We start from the raw sequence: 15,953 nt of genomic DNA, 5'->3' as shown, positions 1-15,953 counted from the left end.
GCAGAGACCTGGCATCAGGCAAGGCCAGCGAGAGGGTGCGGGGTCGAGGCTCTGGCGTCACGTGCCGACGAGGGCAGTTGGCAGCTGGGGTGCCAGCCTCAGGGGTCTGTCTCTGGCCACAGTTCTGGCCCGACAAGGACAAGGTCAGGTCCTGACCTCAAGGGCTGCAGGCCCCGAACAGCGGGTTTGGGAGTGCCGGGCTCCGGGAGCCAGGGAGGCCACGAGGGGAAATGGAGTGAGTCCTTGGCACGCGGACCCACCTGGTACGCCCCTCGGGCTCCTCCTGACGGGAGGCGGGCAGGCTCTGAGCCTGGGGCGGCCCAGCTGGCTGTGGGACCCGGCGTCTGACGCTGTCGGGGGGAGGGAGGCAGGGGTCCTCCCTGCGGGGGAAGTGACCTCCAGATCGCTCCTCTGGGACCCTTCCTGCCACGGGAGGAAGCCCCCAACCTCTCCCTCATCATCAGGCGCTGCTCCACAGAGCCATCGAGGCCTCCTTGGCCGCCAGGAAGGAGTGGGACCTGAAGCCTGTGGCCGACCGGGCGCAAGTCTTCCTGAAGGCAGCCGACCTGCTGAGCGGGCCACGCAGGGCCGAGGTCCTGGCCAAGACCATGGTGGGGCAGGTGAGGCGCCCGCAGTGCAATGGGGGCTGTGGGGGTCGTACCTCGTCCAGTTCAGCAGACATCGCTATGTGGTCACCAGGACCCACCAGGCCCAGGAGAGAGGACAGCTCAGGTCAGTTCAGTCACTGTCGTGTCCGACTCTTTGCGACCCCATGGACTGCAGCACGCCAGGCCTCCCTGTCCATTACCAACTCCCAGAGCTTACTCAAGCTCATGTCCATTGAGTCAGTGATGCCATCCAACCATCTCATCCTCTGTCGTCCCCTTCTCCTCCTGCCTTCAGTCTTTCCCAGCATCAGGGTCTTTTCCAATGAGTCAGCTCTTCGCATCAGGTGGCCAAAGTATTGGAGTTTCAGCTTCAACATCAGTCCTTCCAATGAATATTCAGGAGTGATCTCCTTTAGGATGGACTGGTTGGATCTCCTTGCAGTCCAAGGGGTTCTCAAGAGTCTTCTCCAACACCACAGTTCAAAAGCATCAAATCTTTGGCGCTCAGCTTTCTTTATAGTCCAACTCTTACATCCATACATGACTACTGGAAAAACCACAGCCTTGACAGACCCATGTATATTATCGGCCAGGTGACTTGGACTGCGCTCGCATGCCCTCCTCTGTAAGGAGCCCCTTGCATCTGTCTGTCTCTGCCCTGGGCCAGGCCCTTGTCACGCTTTGCCGGGACTGACAATGGCCCACGCAGTCCTCCAGGCTCTGTCAGGCCCCTGCAGCCCTCACAGCGGTCTCTGGGACACCCCAGCAGGTCACTCCAGGCGTATGAACCACCGAGCTCTCGCTGTCTGGCTGGGACTCATGTCCCAAGTCCTGAGCCCGGCTCCCGGGGCCCTTCCATCCCCACCTCTGTCCAGCTGGCTAGCTGCTGTGCCCCTCCCCGCCAGGCCATCCCGCCCACGATGTCACCAGTCTGGACCTAGCCAGGCTCCTGGACACCACAGGCATCCCGACCTCAGTCTCTGGCCCAGGTCCCCTGGCTAGAATGCTCCCTATGTTCTCTGCCCTGTGAACATTTTTTTTTTTTTAATTTAATTTTTTTATTGGCTGTGCTGGATCTTTGTTGCTGAGTGGGTTTTTTCTCCATTTGCAGCGGGTGGGGGCTACTCTCTAGTTGTGGGACGTAGGCTTCCCATTGCAGTGGCTTCTCTTGTTCTGCACAGGCTCTAGGGCCGTGAGCTCAGTAGTTGGGGCGCCCAGGCTCCAGAGCACAGGCTTAGTCGTTGTGGCTCACGGGATGAGTTGCTCCGCGGCATGTGGAATCTTCCCGGACCAGGGATCGAACCCGTGTCTCCTGCACTGGCAGGAGGATTCTTTCCCCCCGAGCCACCAGGGGAGGATCCTCTGCTTTCTGAACTCTTTAACTGTCATGGTCTAGCCCGGGCACACCTCCTCTGTGAGACGTCTAGGACCTCACCAGTCCCAAGGACTGGGCCCAGCTTTGTGCCCCTCCCGACATGCTGTTCCTTCCTTAGTTACCGCTCAGGTTGCACTGGGGTGCGGTGATGACTTCATGTGTGTTTGCTGCCCCTTTACCAGCTTTTTGGGCTTAGCAATCACATGTTAACATTTTCTGCCTTTCTGGGTCTTGCTCTGTGTCTGCGTGGAGTCACGGAAGCGCCTGATGAGCGCTTTTGGAGTGAATGCTTGCTGAGCCCGCAGGTAGCAGTGAGAGCGCAGACTGCTGAGGAGCCGCCCAGGGAGAGGGTTCCTGTCCACAGTAGGGATCTTGGCTCCGCCCACAGCCCGGCCCCGCCCACAGCCCCGGCCCCGCCCACGGCCCCACCTGGTCGCCAGCCTGTAATGAGAGCGCCCTCTGCTGCACGGAGCCGCTACGACACCCCCACTACCAGCCCAGTGTCTCCCGATCGAGCCGAGTCCCCCTGGGTGGGTGTTGAGTCTCCAGAGGGTCCCAGGGAGCTACGCCTGGGCAGGAAGAGGCTCACACACTCCAGGACCAAAGGAAGATGCCTCTTTATTTGACCTAAGACCTAGGACCTCAGATATGCAGATGACACCACCCTTCTGGCAGAAAGTGAAGAACTAAAAAGCCTCTTGATGAAAGAGGAGAGTGAAAATGTTGGCTTAAAGCTCAACATTCAGAAAACTAAGATCACGGCATCTGGTCCCATCACTTCATGGGAAATAGATGGGGAAACAGTGGAAAAAGTGGCTGACTTTATTTTTGGGGGCTCCAAAATCACTGCAGATGGTGATTGCAGCCGTGAAATTAAAAGACGCTTACTCCTTGGAAGGAAAGTTATGATGAACCTAGATAGCATATTAAAAAGCAGAGACATTACTTTGCCAACAAAGGTCCGTCTGGTCAAGGCTATGGTTTCTCCCGTAGTCATGTATGGATGTGAGAGTTGGACTATAAAGAAAGCTGAGCGCCGAAGAATTGATGCTTTTGAACTGTGGTGTTGGAGAAGACTCTTGAGAACCCCTTGGACTGCAAGGAGATCCAACCAGTCCATCCTAAAGGAGATCAGTCCTGGGTATTCATTGGAGAGACTGATGCTGAAGCTGAAACTCTAATACTTTGGCCACCTGATGCGAAGAGCTGACTCATTGGAAAAGACCTTGATGCTGGGAAAGACTGAAGGCAGGAGGAGAAGGGGACGACAGAGGATGAGATGGTTGGACGGCATTACTGACTCAATGGACATGGGTTTGGGTAAACTCCGGGAATTGGTGATGGACAGGGAGGCCTGGCATGCTGCGGTTCATGGGGTCACAAAGAATCGGAGACGACTGGGCGACTGAACTGAAATGAAGACCCAGGAGCTTGTAGGAAGCACAGTGGCTGCGCGGAGCAGGGGGCAAGTGGGCAGGCACAGAGAGGCAGGAAGGAGCAGTTCCCCTTCCCTGGTGGGGCGTCCCAGGCAGGGCGAGCCGCCGCCAGCGACCGTGTGTGCAGGGAGGGGCTGCCCGATCCCAGAGAGCCCAGAGGCCTTCCCCACGGCTGGTGTTTGCAGTCCTCGGTTCCCCTGGTTCATTCTCCCAAACACACGTGCGCATCATGTGACTGTGGGCACAGGGTCCAGCGTCAGGAGAGGGCTCTCGGGAGGCAGGTCCTCCACCACTGACCCTGGGGCCCTCCCGCCTCGCAGGGGAAGACGGTGATCCAGGCGGAGATCGACGCCGCGGCTGAACTCATCGACTTCTTCCGCTTCAACGCCAAGTTTGCGGTGGAGCTGGAAGGCGAGCAGCCCCTCAGCGTGCCGCCCAGCACCAACAGCGTGCTGTACCGGGGGCTGGAGGTACCGCCTGGGGGTGGCACAGGCGGGGAGCTGCGGGAAGCCCTGGGCCTGGCCTCACCGCCTCTTCTTCCCCAGGGCTTCGTGGCGGCCATCTCCCCCTTCAACTTCACGGCGATCGGCGGCAACCTGGCAGGGGCTCCCGCCTTGATGGTGAGATGTGGACAGCGGACTGGGGGGTGGTGGGACTGAGTCATCGCTTCCCTCCCAACAGTCAGGAGGCCACGTCGGAGCCCTGGGCCCCAGCCCTTGTTGTGGGCAGAGGCACACAGTGGAGGCAGCTGGGGGCTGTGGAGAGACTTCTGGGGTCAGAGGCTGATCTGGGTCCCCATGTTGCCCCACTCTCCCTGGGTGACCCCAGGTGAGCCCCTGCCCTCCTCTGAGGCTGCATCCTCATTGGCAAGATAGAAATAACAGAAAAGCTTATGTTACAGGGTTGGGGAGAGCAAGTAAGACTGTGTTATGACTCGTCTTAACACCAGGCAGGTCTGGCCCAGTGCAGGTTTAGTGTTATGCAGGGGCTGCTGATAATGATGATAATTACAGCTCACCTTTGAATGCTTGCTCTGTGCCCAGTGGCTTATTTGTCAGAGTTGCGTGGCTAATAGATGATGAAACAGGTAGAGGTTTGGGCTTGGTCTGTCCTGGCGGTCTCGAAGTCGGTGGCCCCACTGCCGTGGTCAGGATGAAGGTGGCTGTGAGCTCCCATGAGTTGATGGGGGAGCTGCAGCCCTGCCCGCGGGGGGCTGGGTCACCCAGGGAGCAGCAGGAGGAGGGCTGAGTGGTCGGGGCGGCCGGGTGATCTGGGAGGTGCTCACGCACAGGCCCATCCTCGTGCGTCTGTGCCCAGACAGACCTGCACACACCCGGCGCCCACGTGCCCGCCTCCATCCAGAACACGTGCAGACAGAGCCCGTGTGTGCTGGCCCAGCCTTGCCCTGTGGGCGCCCGGCGACCTGGAAACACCCAGGACAGACCTGCCCGAGGGGTGCTGGCAGGACCAGTTGGCACAGACTTCAGGAGGAAAGGAGCCTCGGCCAGAGCGTGGGAGCAGACGGGGCAGGGCGTCAGCTCATTCGAGAGCAGTTGGAGGGCCTGGTGCCCAGCACCTCGGGGAGTGGGGCTGGGGAGGGGGCATCCTGGCCTGCAGGGGACCTCCCTAGTAGCTGTAGCTGAGGGATGGCTGCACCTTGGGGTAGGGTGGGGGTCAGGGCTGCTGGCCACCCCCGGCCTTGTGAGTCATCCCCGTGCCTCCTGGGCAGGGCAACGTGGTCCTGTGGAAGCCCAGCGACACCGCCATGCTGGCCAGCTACGCCGTCTACCGCGTCCTCAGGGAGGCCGGGCTGCCCCCCAACATCATCCAGTTTGTGCCAGCCGACGGGCCCACCTTCGGGGACACCGTCACCAGCTCAGAGCACCTGTGCGGCATCAACTTCACAGGCAGCGTGCCGTAAGTCCCCGAGGAGGGCTGGGCAGGGTAGCCAGGGATGCTCCCCAGGCCTCCCGACCTCTGTCTGGGAGCCGGGGCTGAACTCAGGGGCGGCGCTGACGGTACCCCACTTCCTCGCTGAGCGGCCCTTGGGTGAGCCCCTTCACCTCTCTGAGCCTCCATGCCTTCACCTGACTGTGCTGATTCCTACCTCGCAGAGTCATTGTGAGGGTCAGACTAGTTAGTGGACAGGAAGGAGTGTCACAGGCCAGAAGCAGCCTATAGGTATTTGGCAACATGGATTTTGATGCCACCCCTGTCCCTGGAAAGGACAAAGCGAAGCTTGGAATAAATTGGAGGAGAAGTCAGGAAGGCTTCTTGGAGGAGATGGTGTCTAAGCAGAGGAGTAGGCCAGGCAGAGGTGGAGGAGCGCAGTCTAGGAGGGAGAACCGCACCTGCAGAGGCGTAAGGCTGACGCTCTTGTGCTCTGCGGGGTGGACGCGGTCCCATGAGGCTGGAGTGTGCAGCTTGGGGCTGAGGGTCAGAGGGTGCGGGTAGCACCTGGTTTGATCACAGCCGTGTTTTCGTGCGCTCAGCTGATGTTTACTGAACCCCGTGCTTGCCGGGCTCTGCTGATGCTAAGGCTGGGCGGTGAACGCGTGGAGTAGTCAAGGTCCTACCTCTGGGGGATTGTCTTGTTTTGTTTTGACTGCACTGGGTCTTAGTTGAGTCACGCGGATCTAGTCCCCCTGGCCAGGGATCAAGCCCAGGCCCCCTGCATTGGGAGTGTAGAGTCTTAACCACTGGACCATCAGGGAAACGCCTCTTGAGGGATTAGACTTGTGGCTGTGGGGCCCTGTGAACCTGAAAGGTGTTTGGACTTTATCCTGAAGGTGTTGGGAGCCATGGAAGGTTACCTGCAGGACCGCGAAAGCGACAGCGTTTGTCACTCAGTCGTGTCCGACTCTCTGCAACCCCTTGGACTGTAGCCCGCCAGGCTCCTCCGTCCATGGGATTCTCCAGGCAAGGATGCTGGAGCAGGTTGCCATTTCGTACTCCAGGGGATCTTCCCGACCCAGGGATGGAACCCAGGTCTCCCACAGTGCAGGCAGATTCTTTAGAGGGAGTGGCTTAATCAGTCAGACTTTGGTTTCGAGCAGAGACAGACGGTCGCTCTGCAGTTGGACCTGGCCAGTGGCTCTGTGTTCTTTGGCTCCTAATAGAGATGGACAGTCTTGTACCACCGGGACAGTTTCGTGTGAAAATCCAAATGGGGCCTCATTTACGAACCCGGTCCCACGGGGCCTGCATTTCTGTGTGGCACTATTGGCCGGAGGTGGGTGGGTGGTCTCTGGTTCCCCGCCATCCCGACAGGCCCTGGGTCTCTGCATACCTGGACAACCTCAGCCCCTCTGGGACCTGCGTGTGCAGCCTCTGACCTAGATGATGGCTCTGGCTGCCCTGAGCACAAGTCTCTCGTGGCTGGGAGCAGGAGACAGGTTAGGAGGATCCGGAGAGGGAGAGCGGGTGCCTGAACCCGGGTGGAGAGGTAGCAGCCAGGAGAGATGGGCTGGTTCACGTGAAGAGGTGGCAGGGAGACTCGATCGCCTGTCTGTGGGGTCGGGGGGTCAGTGGGAACATCCAGACTTGAGGCTGGAGGTGGGCATTGGTCACCAAGGTGGGCACCCCAGATGGCTGGGCACCCGGGAGCCTCGGGAAGAAGATGGACCAGAGGCTGGTCACCTTGAGTTTGAGGTCCCCGTGGGTCGTCTGGGCGGAGAGGTCGGGGTCTCTACTCTGGGCCTCCCAGGTGTCCTGGGTTCACCCGCGGTGGCTTCTCCCCTCTCTGCCTGACCTCACGCTCCCACCCGCCCCGTCCAAGGTTTGCCGGGTGGCGACGGCCGCGTTAGAATTGCTGAGGAGGGCGGTTTTCCAAAAGGCCCGCTCCGCCAGCCGCAGCCCCACGGGTCCCTGCCTATTAGCGGGCGGAGCGGCCCGGCCCCCATCCGCCATGCTCTGGTGAGCAGCGGGCTCCAAGGTGGGAAAGTCATAAATTAGTATCAGCTGCTGTGTCGCCAGCTCCCTGGTGATTAGCATTTTTATTGTTTTGTGGTGCTGAGGTTGGTCACACTCGGAGCACGGCGAGGAGGCGGGGGCCTGAGCTGCCTCTCTTGGGACCCTCCCCGGTCCCCGGGGCTCGAGACGCTCCCCGCCGACCCTGGTGGTGTCTGTGCCCCGTCAGGCACCCACGGCGTGCCTGGCACTGTCCTCAGCACTTGACTTACATCAGAGCGGAATTGTTCTTTCCCGTTTCCAGATGTGGCATGATCTTGAGGCCCAGAGAGGTTAAGTGTTGGGCACAAGATCGCAGCTGTGTGCGCCCGGGTGGGGACTGGAACCCCCACGCCCTGGCCTGGAGCGTGGCCCCTCTCTGCACCGCCTTGCTGCCAAGCTTCCCCTTGCTCCCTCCTCGTGGGCCCTGAATGCAGCCCGTTGCCAGCTGCCACCTCCTACCTGGTGCCCCATCACTCCACGGCCGCCGCCGTCACCCCTGCCAGCCTCTGGCGGGGCTGCTGACCCTGCGCCCCACCCTCTGGTCGGGCGGGCAGGGAGCAGGCCCCTCACCCGCTCAGGTACCTGAGCCTGGCGCCCTGATCCCTGCGCTGTCCTCTCTTTCAGCACCTTCAAACACCTGTGGAAGCAGGTGGCTCAGAACCTGGACCGGTTCCGAACCTTCCCACGCCTGGCCGGAGGTAAGGGCCCCTCCCCAGCCTTGGCCGTCGTGGAAGAGGAGGCGGCGGAGGGGCTGCCCCCAGAGCTGGGGGGCTCTGCAGGGGCGGAGCACTCCAGCCTGGAACCCCCGCCCTGGCAGGGCCCGGGGGTTGTTCAGAGCACTTCTGGCTCAGAGCGCTCATTTCTTCTCCATTCCTCATGCAGCAAGGAAATTACTGTTTGTGCAGAGGCACTTTCTGGAGAGCGGGGATGCAAGGGTGATGAGAGCCGGAGACCCAGCCGTCAGCAGCTTCTGTTCCAGCGGTGGGAGGCGGGCAGTAAACAGCGGGATAGATGACGGTCGTGGGGTGAGAAGGGCCGTGGCTCATTAAAGGAGAGCAAAGAGGTGACAGGCAGGGCTGCCCAGAGGCTGGGTGTGGCGGGCGACTGTGACGCCAGGGTGGGGAGCCTCTTCGAGGAGGGAACATTTGAGTGGAAACCTGAACAGTGAAGAGAAACGGGCCTCACCGAGGTCTGGAGAGCAGACCGTCAGGGCGCGGACGCTGTCCCGCGGACCTTCCTGCGAGGATGGACATGGCTTTACCGTGCGGTCCCGCAGGGTAGCCACTCACCATGTGTGGCCGCGGGGCGCTGGAGACGTGACCTGCGTGACTGAGGAAGTGAAAGTTATGTTCAGTTTTGATTAACTTGAATTTAAACGGCCGCATGGGGCTCCTGAGTACCATGTTGCATCAGGTTGCATTGCCCAGATCTAGGCCAAGGAAACGGTTAATGGAGAGACCTCGAGGTGGGAACGAGCTTGTGTGCGAAGAAACAAGGCCAGTGTAGCTGAGAAAAGGGGTGGGGTGGGGCAGGAGATGGGGCTGAGACGTCGGCAGGGGTGGGTCTTGTTGAAATAATAATTTTCCCACAGTTTCATGGCCAAGGACATTTGGCGTGCACTGTGTTTAAAGCAAAACGGATTCCTTACCTGCAGGCCTTCTCAGAGCCTTTAATCCACTAATGTGCATTACTCATCGTCAAGAGCCAGGCTCGATGTGTCGTGTTTCTGAAACTCTTTGGGGTACAGAACCCTGTTTTGACAGAGGCCCCAATGGGTCACAGTGCAGTAATGGCGGAGCTGGGGCTGGTGGTTTAGCCTTCTTGCTCCTGGAAGTGAAGTGGGACCCACAGGGAGACTGGACCCCACTCCTGAGCTGGTGGGAGCTTTTTAAAGAGTTTTTATTGAAGTATGGTTGATTTACAGTCTTGGGCTACAGTATTTACAAATTGGGTTGATTTACAGTATTGGGTTAATTTCGGCTATACGGCAAGATGATTCAGTCATACATATGTATATTCTTTTTCAAGTTCTTTTCCATTGTGGCTTGTTACAGGATATTGTATATAGTTCCCTGTGTTGGGGACCTTGTTGTTTATCCATTCTTTATGTAACAGTTTGCCTCTTAAGCTGGTGGGGCTTTTTTAGGGGTGTCAGGGCAGGTGACTCTGCTCAGGGCCAGATGTAGCATCTCTAACTTCCAGCCTCTCAGCACATCCCAGTCCAACCTTCATAAGCCGGGAAACAGAGTCCCCTGGGTCAGCTGTCCGTGGTTTTCAGTTCAGTCTCCCTCCCACCGTCTCCCTGAGGGAGAAAGACCGCTGCCTACTCCACCACTTCCCAACCTTGAGTACGCGCCTTAGTCTCTGCATGCCTCAGTCTTCTTGTCTTTAAGATGGGATCATAATGGGAGGTTGCCGTGAGGCTTCAGTGAAAAGGGACACGGAGTGCTTTGAACTGAGTCTGGCCGGTAGTGAGTGCTTTGTAACACGAGCTGCTGTTGGGTGATGTTTAACTGAATGAAGAAACTGATAAGGCCCAGATGGTGGTGTGATTCCCTGGGCTCCCTTACACCAAGGGGACCAGGGAGGGGTGTCCCCCTGCCACGGGGAGGAAAGAGGAGCCAGCCCTGACTGTGGACCTGGGTAGGGATCAGGGGAAGGCTCAAAGGAAGCTTCGCCCGCTGCCGGGAGTGGCCAAGCTTCGGGGAGCCTTGGGTTCTGGCCCTTCCTTGGCCTTAGTTATGTTGGGCAGCATTCCCATCCCCAGACTCTGTTTTCTCATCTGTGAAGTGGGAAAGCTGGTCCCGACGCCCCCTGGTGCCCTTTGCCCGTGCCTGGGCCTCCTTCTTCCTGTCTGCAGGGTGGGAGGACAGGCCTGGCTGGTCAGTGTCCAGGGCGCGCGGCTTCTCATGGCCTCCTCTGCCCGTCCCGGGGGCTGGTCACGGGGCTCTGTGCGCAGGAGCAGGCTGTGTGTTGGGCCCCGGGGCTGGCCCGACGTTCGCCCCCTCCCTTCCCGCCCTGTAGAGTGCGGGGGCAAGAACTTCCACTTCGTGCACCGCTCGGCCGACGTGGACAGCGTGGTGAGCGGGACCCTGCGCTCGGCCTTCGAGTACGGCGGCCAGAAGTGCTCGGCCTGCTCCCGCCTCTACGTACCCCGCTCGCTGTGGCCGCAGATCAAAGGGCGGCTGCTGGAGGAGCTCCGCGGGATCAAAGTGGGCAACGTGAGTGGCCCAGCGGGGGGCTGATGGGATTGGCTGCTGGGGGGGCGAGGTGTGTGAGGGGGGGCACTCCTCTGGTCTCAGCCCGCAGCCACCTCCTCTCTATCTGTGTCCCTTGCCTCCAGCCTGCAGAGGATTTTGGGACCTTCTTCTCTGCCGTGATTGATGCCAAGGTACGGGAGTTCTGGGGGGTGCCAGGCCTGGGCTGGGTGGGGGGCGGGAAGAGTGACCCAGATCTGCTTCGAGCAGGGTAGTCTGAGAGCCACGCACACAGTCCCTGCCGCTCCCGCCAGCCCTGGAAGGAATAGAAGCGTCCCTCCCCAGAGAGGAGCTCGCCTCCTGCACACCCTGCCACCAGGCCCCCTTAATGTGCCCGTGTTCACACACACACTCTCACACATAGGCCCACATGCCTGCACACATACCCCTGAACACAGGTACACGCATCGCCGTGAACACATTCATGTAGACCTCTGGGGGGGTCATGCACATAGATCCACCCATGTAAACACATGCACACCCACACACACGTCTCCATACATAGACAAATCTGACATGTGTGCACACATGTATGTGCATGCATGTATGCACACGTGTGTAGGCACATGTGTGGGTCTGCATTGCAGAAACACATAATGCACGAGACTCATGGCCTTAAGCCTAAAGACACATCTATGTTTGCATGATGTTTATATCTAAGTATACATGTTCTTGGACTTCCCCGGTGGTTCAGATGGTAAAGCGTCTGCCTGCAATGCAGGAGACCCGGGTTCAATCCCTGGGTCAGGAAGATCTCGTGGAGAAGGAAATGGCAACCCACTCCAGTACCCTTGCCTGGAAAATCCCATGGACAGAGGAGCCTGCTCGACCACAGTCCATGGGGTCGCACAGAGTCGGACACGAGTGAGTGCCCTCCCTTTCTTCCTTTCTCTTTCTGTACGTGTTCTGACACACACACACACGAGCCTGGACATGCCTCCTGTTTCTGCCCTGCTCGGCCAGGCCCTGTTTGCTGTCAGCTGCCCCGTCCCCCAGCCTGGCGACCGCCCCCTTCAGAATCCGGGGCAGCTGTGTTGGGGGCTTCGGCTGGGAATGGCCTCCAGCCGGCCCCTGACACCCCCCACCCCGATCCTGCAGTCCTTCGGCCGCATCCGCAAGTGGCTAGAGCACGCCCGCTCCTCGCCCAGCCTCACCATCCTGGCCGGGGGCCAGTGTGACGACTCTGTGGGCTACTTTGTGGAGCCCTGTATCATCGAGAGCAAGGACCCCCAGGACCCCATCATGAAGGAGGTGACGGCGGGAGGCGGGTGGGGCTGGGAGGAGGCAGCGTCTCCGCATGCTTCCCGGGGCGTCATCCCGTCTCACAGCTGAGGACGGCGCGGCCCTGCCAGGGGCCTGCCTCACCCCTGGGGAGAGCAGAGCCAGGCCCTGCGCTCAGGCCCCCAGACCCCAGATCCCCGACGCTGCTGGCTGGCCTGACGCCACAGCGCTGACTGCCTGCTGCCCGGAGGCCCCTACAGCCCTCTCAGCTTCTAATGTCTGTAGAGTCTTAAGTGGGGCAGGGAGTTGGTGGAGATGAGGTTTGGTGTATTGTTCGCATTGTACAGATGAGAAGCTGAGTTTCTGAGAAGTCAGGGCAGTTGCCCAGGATGACAGTGCAGGGGCAAGGGGTCTTCCCCCAGCCCCCCGAGTGATGTTGCAGGCAGTTCCCTGGCCGGCTGTTGCCAGAAGTGTCCCCCTTCCAAGGGCCTGGACTCTTGGCTCTGGGGGTGGGTCTGGCTGGCAGGGAGGCCAGAAGGTCCCCGGATCTTCTGCTGGGTGGAGTGGGGTGGGCAGGGCAGGACCTGCCCTGGAGAGAACCCAGCGGGAGGCAAGGCCTGGCCCAGGCTGCTGGGCTGAGAAGGGGGTCGGGGGGCGGCGGAGGCCTCAGGGACGGGTCCAGGCGGGCCCGACCCTGGAGCTTCTCTCCAGGAGATCTTCGGCCCTGTGCTGGCCACGTACGTCTACCCAGACGAGGAGTACAAGGAGACGCTGCAGCTCGTGGACCGCACCAGCAGCTACGGCCTCACGGGGGCAGTGTTCGCCCAGGACAGGTGAGTGGCCGCGGCCCCTCGGCGCTAGTCCTGATGTCCCCGTCCCCAGAGACGGCCCCCTCCCGGACGCGGATCCCTGCTCTCCATGCCCCTCGCTCCGCCCCGGCCGGCAGGTAGACAGAGGCCGCGGGCGCCTTGTTAAAGCCTTGATGCTGGGGCCGCACTGTTGGTTGCTGAAGCCAGGTCTCTAGGGTTGGGGCCCGGCAGTCAGCGCCTGTGACCCGCCGCCTGGTCTGATGGGGCTCAGGGCAGAAGGCAGAGCTTGGGCCCAGGCACTCCACTTGTCTGGCAGAGGCAGGATTCCCCGCTGGGGTCCGTGACGCTGGACCTGAGGCTTTGTCCTGTCTTTTCTCCCTGGTACTGGTTGCCTCCCTACCTCTGCCTCTAAGAGAGGAAGGCGGGGTTGGAACCTGAGGGGCAGGCTGGGGCTCGGGGGGTTCCCGAGCTGCCGAGGGCAGGGACCCAGGACTGGCGGCTGGCCCCATGCTTACCAGGCGGCCCGTGTGAGCTGAGGAGGGCTGCTGGAGGATCGGCCCTGGGGCAGGGGCGAGGGTGAGCCGGCCGCCCTCTTACCGCGGCCCTGCCGTGTAGGGACGTTCTCCGGGAGGCCACAGAGCTGCTGAGGAACGCTGCTGGCAACTTCTACATCAACGACAAGTCCACCGGCTCAGTGGTGGGCCAGCAGCCCTTCGGGGGGGCCCGAGTCTCGGGTGAGTGGGTCCTCCTTTCTAGGAGGGGGCTGAGCTCCTGGGGGAGACCCTTGCTGCTTCATCTCGAGGATGTTAAGAGGCACGGAGGGCCAGGCCCTGTGCTGACGCAGAGTCCTGCCCACCGCCCCCTTCCCATTTTACAGAGGGGAAAACTGAGGCCCAGGGAGGTGAAGTGATTGGCCCAAGGGCGCGTGGCCAGGAAGTGGTGGAGCCGGGATGTGGGTCCCAGCATCCGCATCTTGGCTTCCTGGGTGGCTCAGCAGTAAAGAATCCGCCTGCCAGTGCAGGAGACGCGGGTTTGATCCCTGGGCTGGGAAGATCCCCTGGAGGAAGGCTCGGCAACTCGCTCAAGTTCCTGCCTGGGAAATCCCGTGGACGGAGGAGCCTGGCTCTTGGTCCATGGGTCAGAAAGAGGCGGATGCAACTTAGCAACTAACCACGACTTGACGTATTCCAGGCCACTGCAGTCCAACCCCCTCCTGTCTACAAATGGGGAAACTGAGGCTTGGCGAGGGGCAGGGACTTGCCAGAGGTCCCGGTGCCTAGTGGCAGAGCTGGGGCCAGAACCTCGGCCTCCCAGCTACCCGTCCAGTGCCCTCCACAGTGCTTTCCTGCCTCTCGGCCACGCCTTGCAGGGCCTGCGCGGGGACCTGGGGAGCCTGGGCGTCCTGTCCGCTCGCCGGCTCCTGCCCCCGCCGACCACCGGCTGAGTGCCCTCTGCCCAGAGGCGCTTGGGGAGCCCCGGCCGCCGTGTAGGGGCTAGCTTAGCTGCTGGCTGCCCCGTTCATTCCGTCCGCTCCTCCCCGCTCCTTCTCCCTTCTATGCAGAGCTGTTGTACCTTTTGGGGGACAAACAGCTGTCTTTCCACAGGAACCAACGACAAGCCAGGCGGCCCCCACTATGTCCTGCGGTGGACGTCGCCCCAGGTCATCAAGGAGACGCGCGGGCCTCTGGGGGACTGGCGCTACCCGTACATGCAGTGAGCCCCGGTTGGCGCCTCCGCTGTCCACCTGTCCGTCTGTCCGTCCAGAAGACTGACCTCAGTGCACTGACCACGCCCCACGCTTCCACCCCGCTCCCCAGGGGGCGACCCTCTTTGTAGGCCTGAGTCCTGCCCCCTGCCCCACACCGGCCTGCCTCCTGGCCTGTCCCCCGCCTTAGAGTCAGGTGTGGGCTCTGGGTTGTGAGATCACGCTGTCGGGAGGAATGGGGCTGCCAGCTGTGCCCCCAGAGTGTCCTAGACTTTCCCCGGTGGGTGTGACCTCAGCGCCCAACTGCTTCTCCACCGGTCCCCTTCTTGCTCCTCTCCGCTGTGTCCCGGGTCTCAGGGGCCTGGGGAGGGGCAGTGGAGTAGCTCGTGGGTCTGCGGGAGGAGGGGGCAGCTCTGGGCACCCTGGCACGCCGCACCCACCGGGGTGCCTGGCTCCTCCGGGTCTCCAGGGTTAGGGGGGACCAGGGTGGCCTGCGGGGCTGCCACGTTGTGGTCACAGGTCATGGGGACACCAGCTGGCTTTGCCCTGCTTGATTCGTGCTGCTCACTCGCTCTTTGCCCAGACCCACCTGTGCCGCAGGTACCTGCGCCCAATCAGATGCCTTAGACCCTGTGTGCCTTGCTCCCAAGTGCCTGGGCTCACCAGAGGCCCTCGGGTTCCTGGCGGTCTCCAGGCGGTGGGACTGGGGGGCTCTTGCAGTCCACCTGCCAGGGTGCCGGTCGTTCCTGCCGGTCCTGTGAGGTTGGCAGACCTTGGGGGCCCTTCCTGCCACTTCATCAGCTCTTGGGTCCTGCCTCGAGAGCCTCCGCTGGCCTGGGGCTTCCTGCAGGAGCTCAATGCCCACTGGCCCGGGTAGATGTTGCCCCTGCCTTCCCCAGCACCCCAAGACCTCGCCTTGGGTCCCCGTCCGGCCTGGCTGAGGCTCACTTACAGAATCGTCCCTCCTTGGCATGTTCGTGGCTCTGTGTGGACTGGCCCATCAGAGGCCTGTTCCTTCATGCAGCTAATCGGGGGGCACTCAGATGCATCCTGGGTGGTCAGGGAATTGTAAGTGGCGACTCTGGGGGCAGGTTTTAGGGGCCCTCCTCAGGCGCGGCTGGTGTGGGGCCCCCGTGGGGCTGGAGTGGCCGCTCCCCGAGTGCACGGTCACACACCGTGCCCGCGGTCAGGGGTGTTTCTCACAGGGGGGCCAGGACGGGCAGCAGGCAGGCCGGAGGTATTCCTGGTTCTACTAGCTCTGCGCTGGGAAGTGGCGGTGGGATTTGCCCTGACGCCGCCCAATAAAATGCCTCTTCCTGAACCGGACTGGTGGCCTTTCTGGTGAGAGCAGGGGGGGCTGGTCACCTTCTCGTCGGCTGAGATTGCCAACGTTCACTAGGTGTCAGGGGCACCGTGCCCTGGTGTGATGGAGGGAAGGGTGAGCCCTGCTGGCAGGAAGTCCTGCGTGAGTGGCGGGAACTCTGGGGCCGGAGGGCCTGGGTTCAAATCCCAGCTCCGAAAAGTTGGGCAGTCGTTTCTGACTCTCTGTCTCTTCATAGGTGGAAATAACCACCACTCCTCCCACACACAC

At 61.2% G+C, this 15,953-nt stretch overlaps 1 protein-coding gene across 1 annotated transcript in view; it reads left to right on the top strand.

Moving 5' to 3' along the window:
* ALDH4A1 (aldehyde dehydrogenase 4 family member A1) overlaps nucleotides 1–15,683 on the top strand; it is a 32,281-nt gene extending 16,598 nt beyond the window's left edge. The window contains exons 5-15 of the mRNA XM_043908968.1: nucleotides 465–620; nucleotides 3,740–3,889; nucleotides 3,965–4,039; nucleotides 5,149–5,336; nucleotides 7,995–8,068; nucleotides 10,395–10,591; nucleotides 10,714–10,761; nucleotides 11,726–11,878; nucleotides 12,560–12,681; nucleotides 13,273–13,391; nucleotides 14,262–15,683. Of these exons, the coding sequence (XP_043764903.1) occupies nucleotides 465–620; nucleotides 3,740–3,889; nucleotides 3,965–4,039; nucleotides 5,149–5,336; nucleotides 7,995–8,068; nucleotides 10,395–10,591; nucleotides 10,714–10,761; nucleotides 11,726–11,878; nucleotides 12,560–12,681; nucleotides 13,273–13,391; nucleotides 14,262–14,374 (1,395 nt within the window). The 3' untranslated portion in view covers nucleotides 14,375–15,683. The remainder of the gene's footprint in view (nucleotides 1–464; nucleotides 621–3,739; nucleotides 3,890–3,964; nucleotides 4,040–5,148; nucleotides 5,337–7,994; nucleotides 8,069–10,394; nucleotides 10,592–10,713; nucleotides 10,762–11,725; nucleotides 11,879–12,559; nucleotides 12,682–13,272; nucleotides 13,392–14,261) is intronic.
* The last annotated feature ends 270 nt before the right edge of the window (nucleotides 15,684–15,953 follow it).

The sequence above is a fragment of the Cervus elaphus genome, chromosome 8 (genome assembly GCF_910594005.1).
Source record: "Cervus elaphus chromosome 8, mCerEla1.1, whole genome shotgun sequence".
In the NCBI taxonomy this organism is placed as follows: Eukaryota; Metazoa; Chordata; class Mammalia; order Artiodactyla; family Cervidae; genus Cervus; species Cervus elaphus.
Note: the sequence above shows the minus strand (reverse complement) of the source record. Positions and strands in the feature narration are given on the sequence as shown.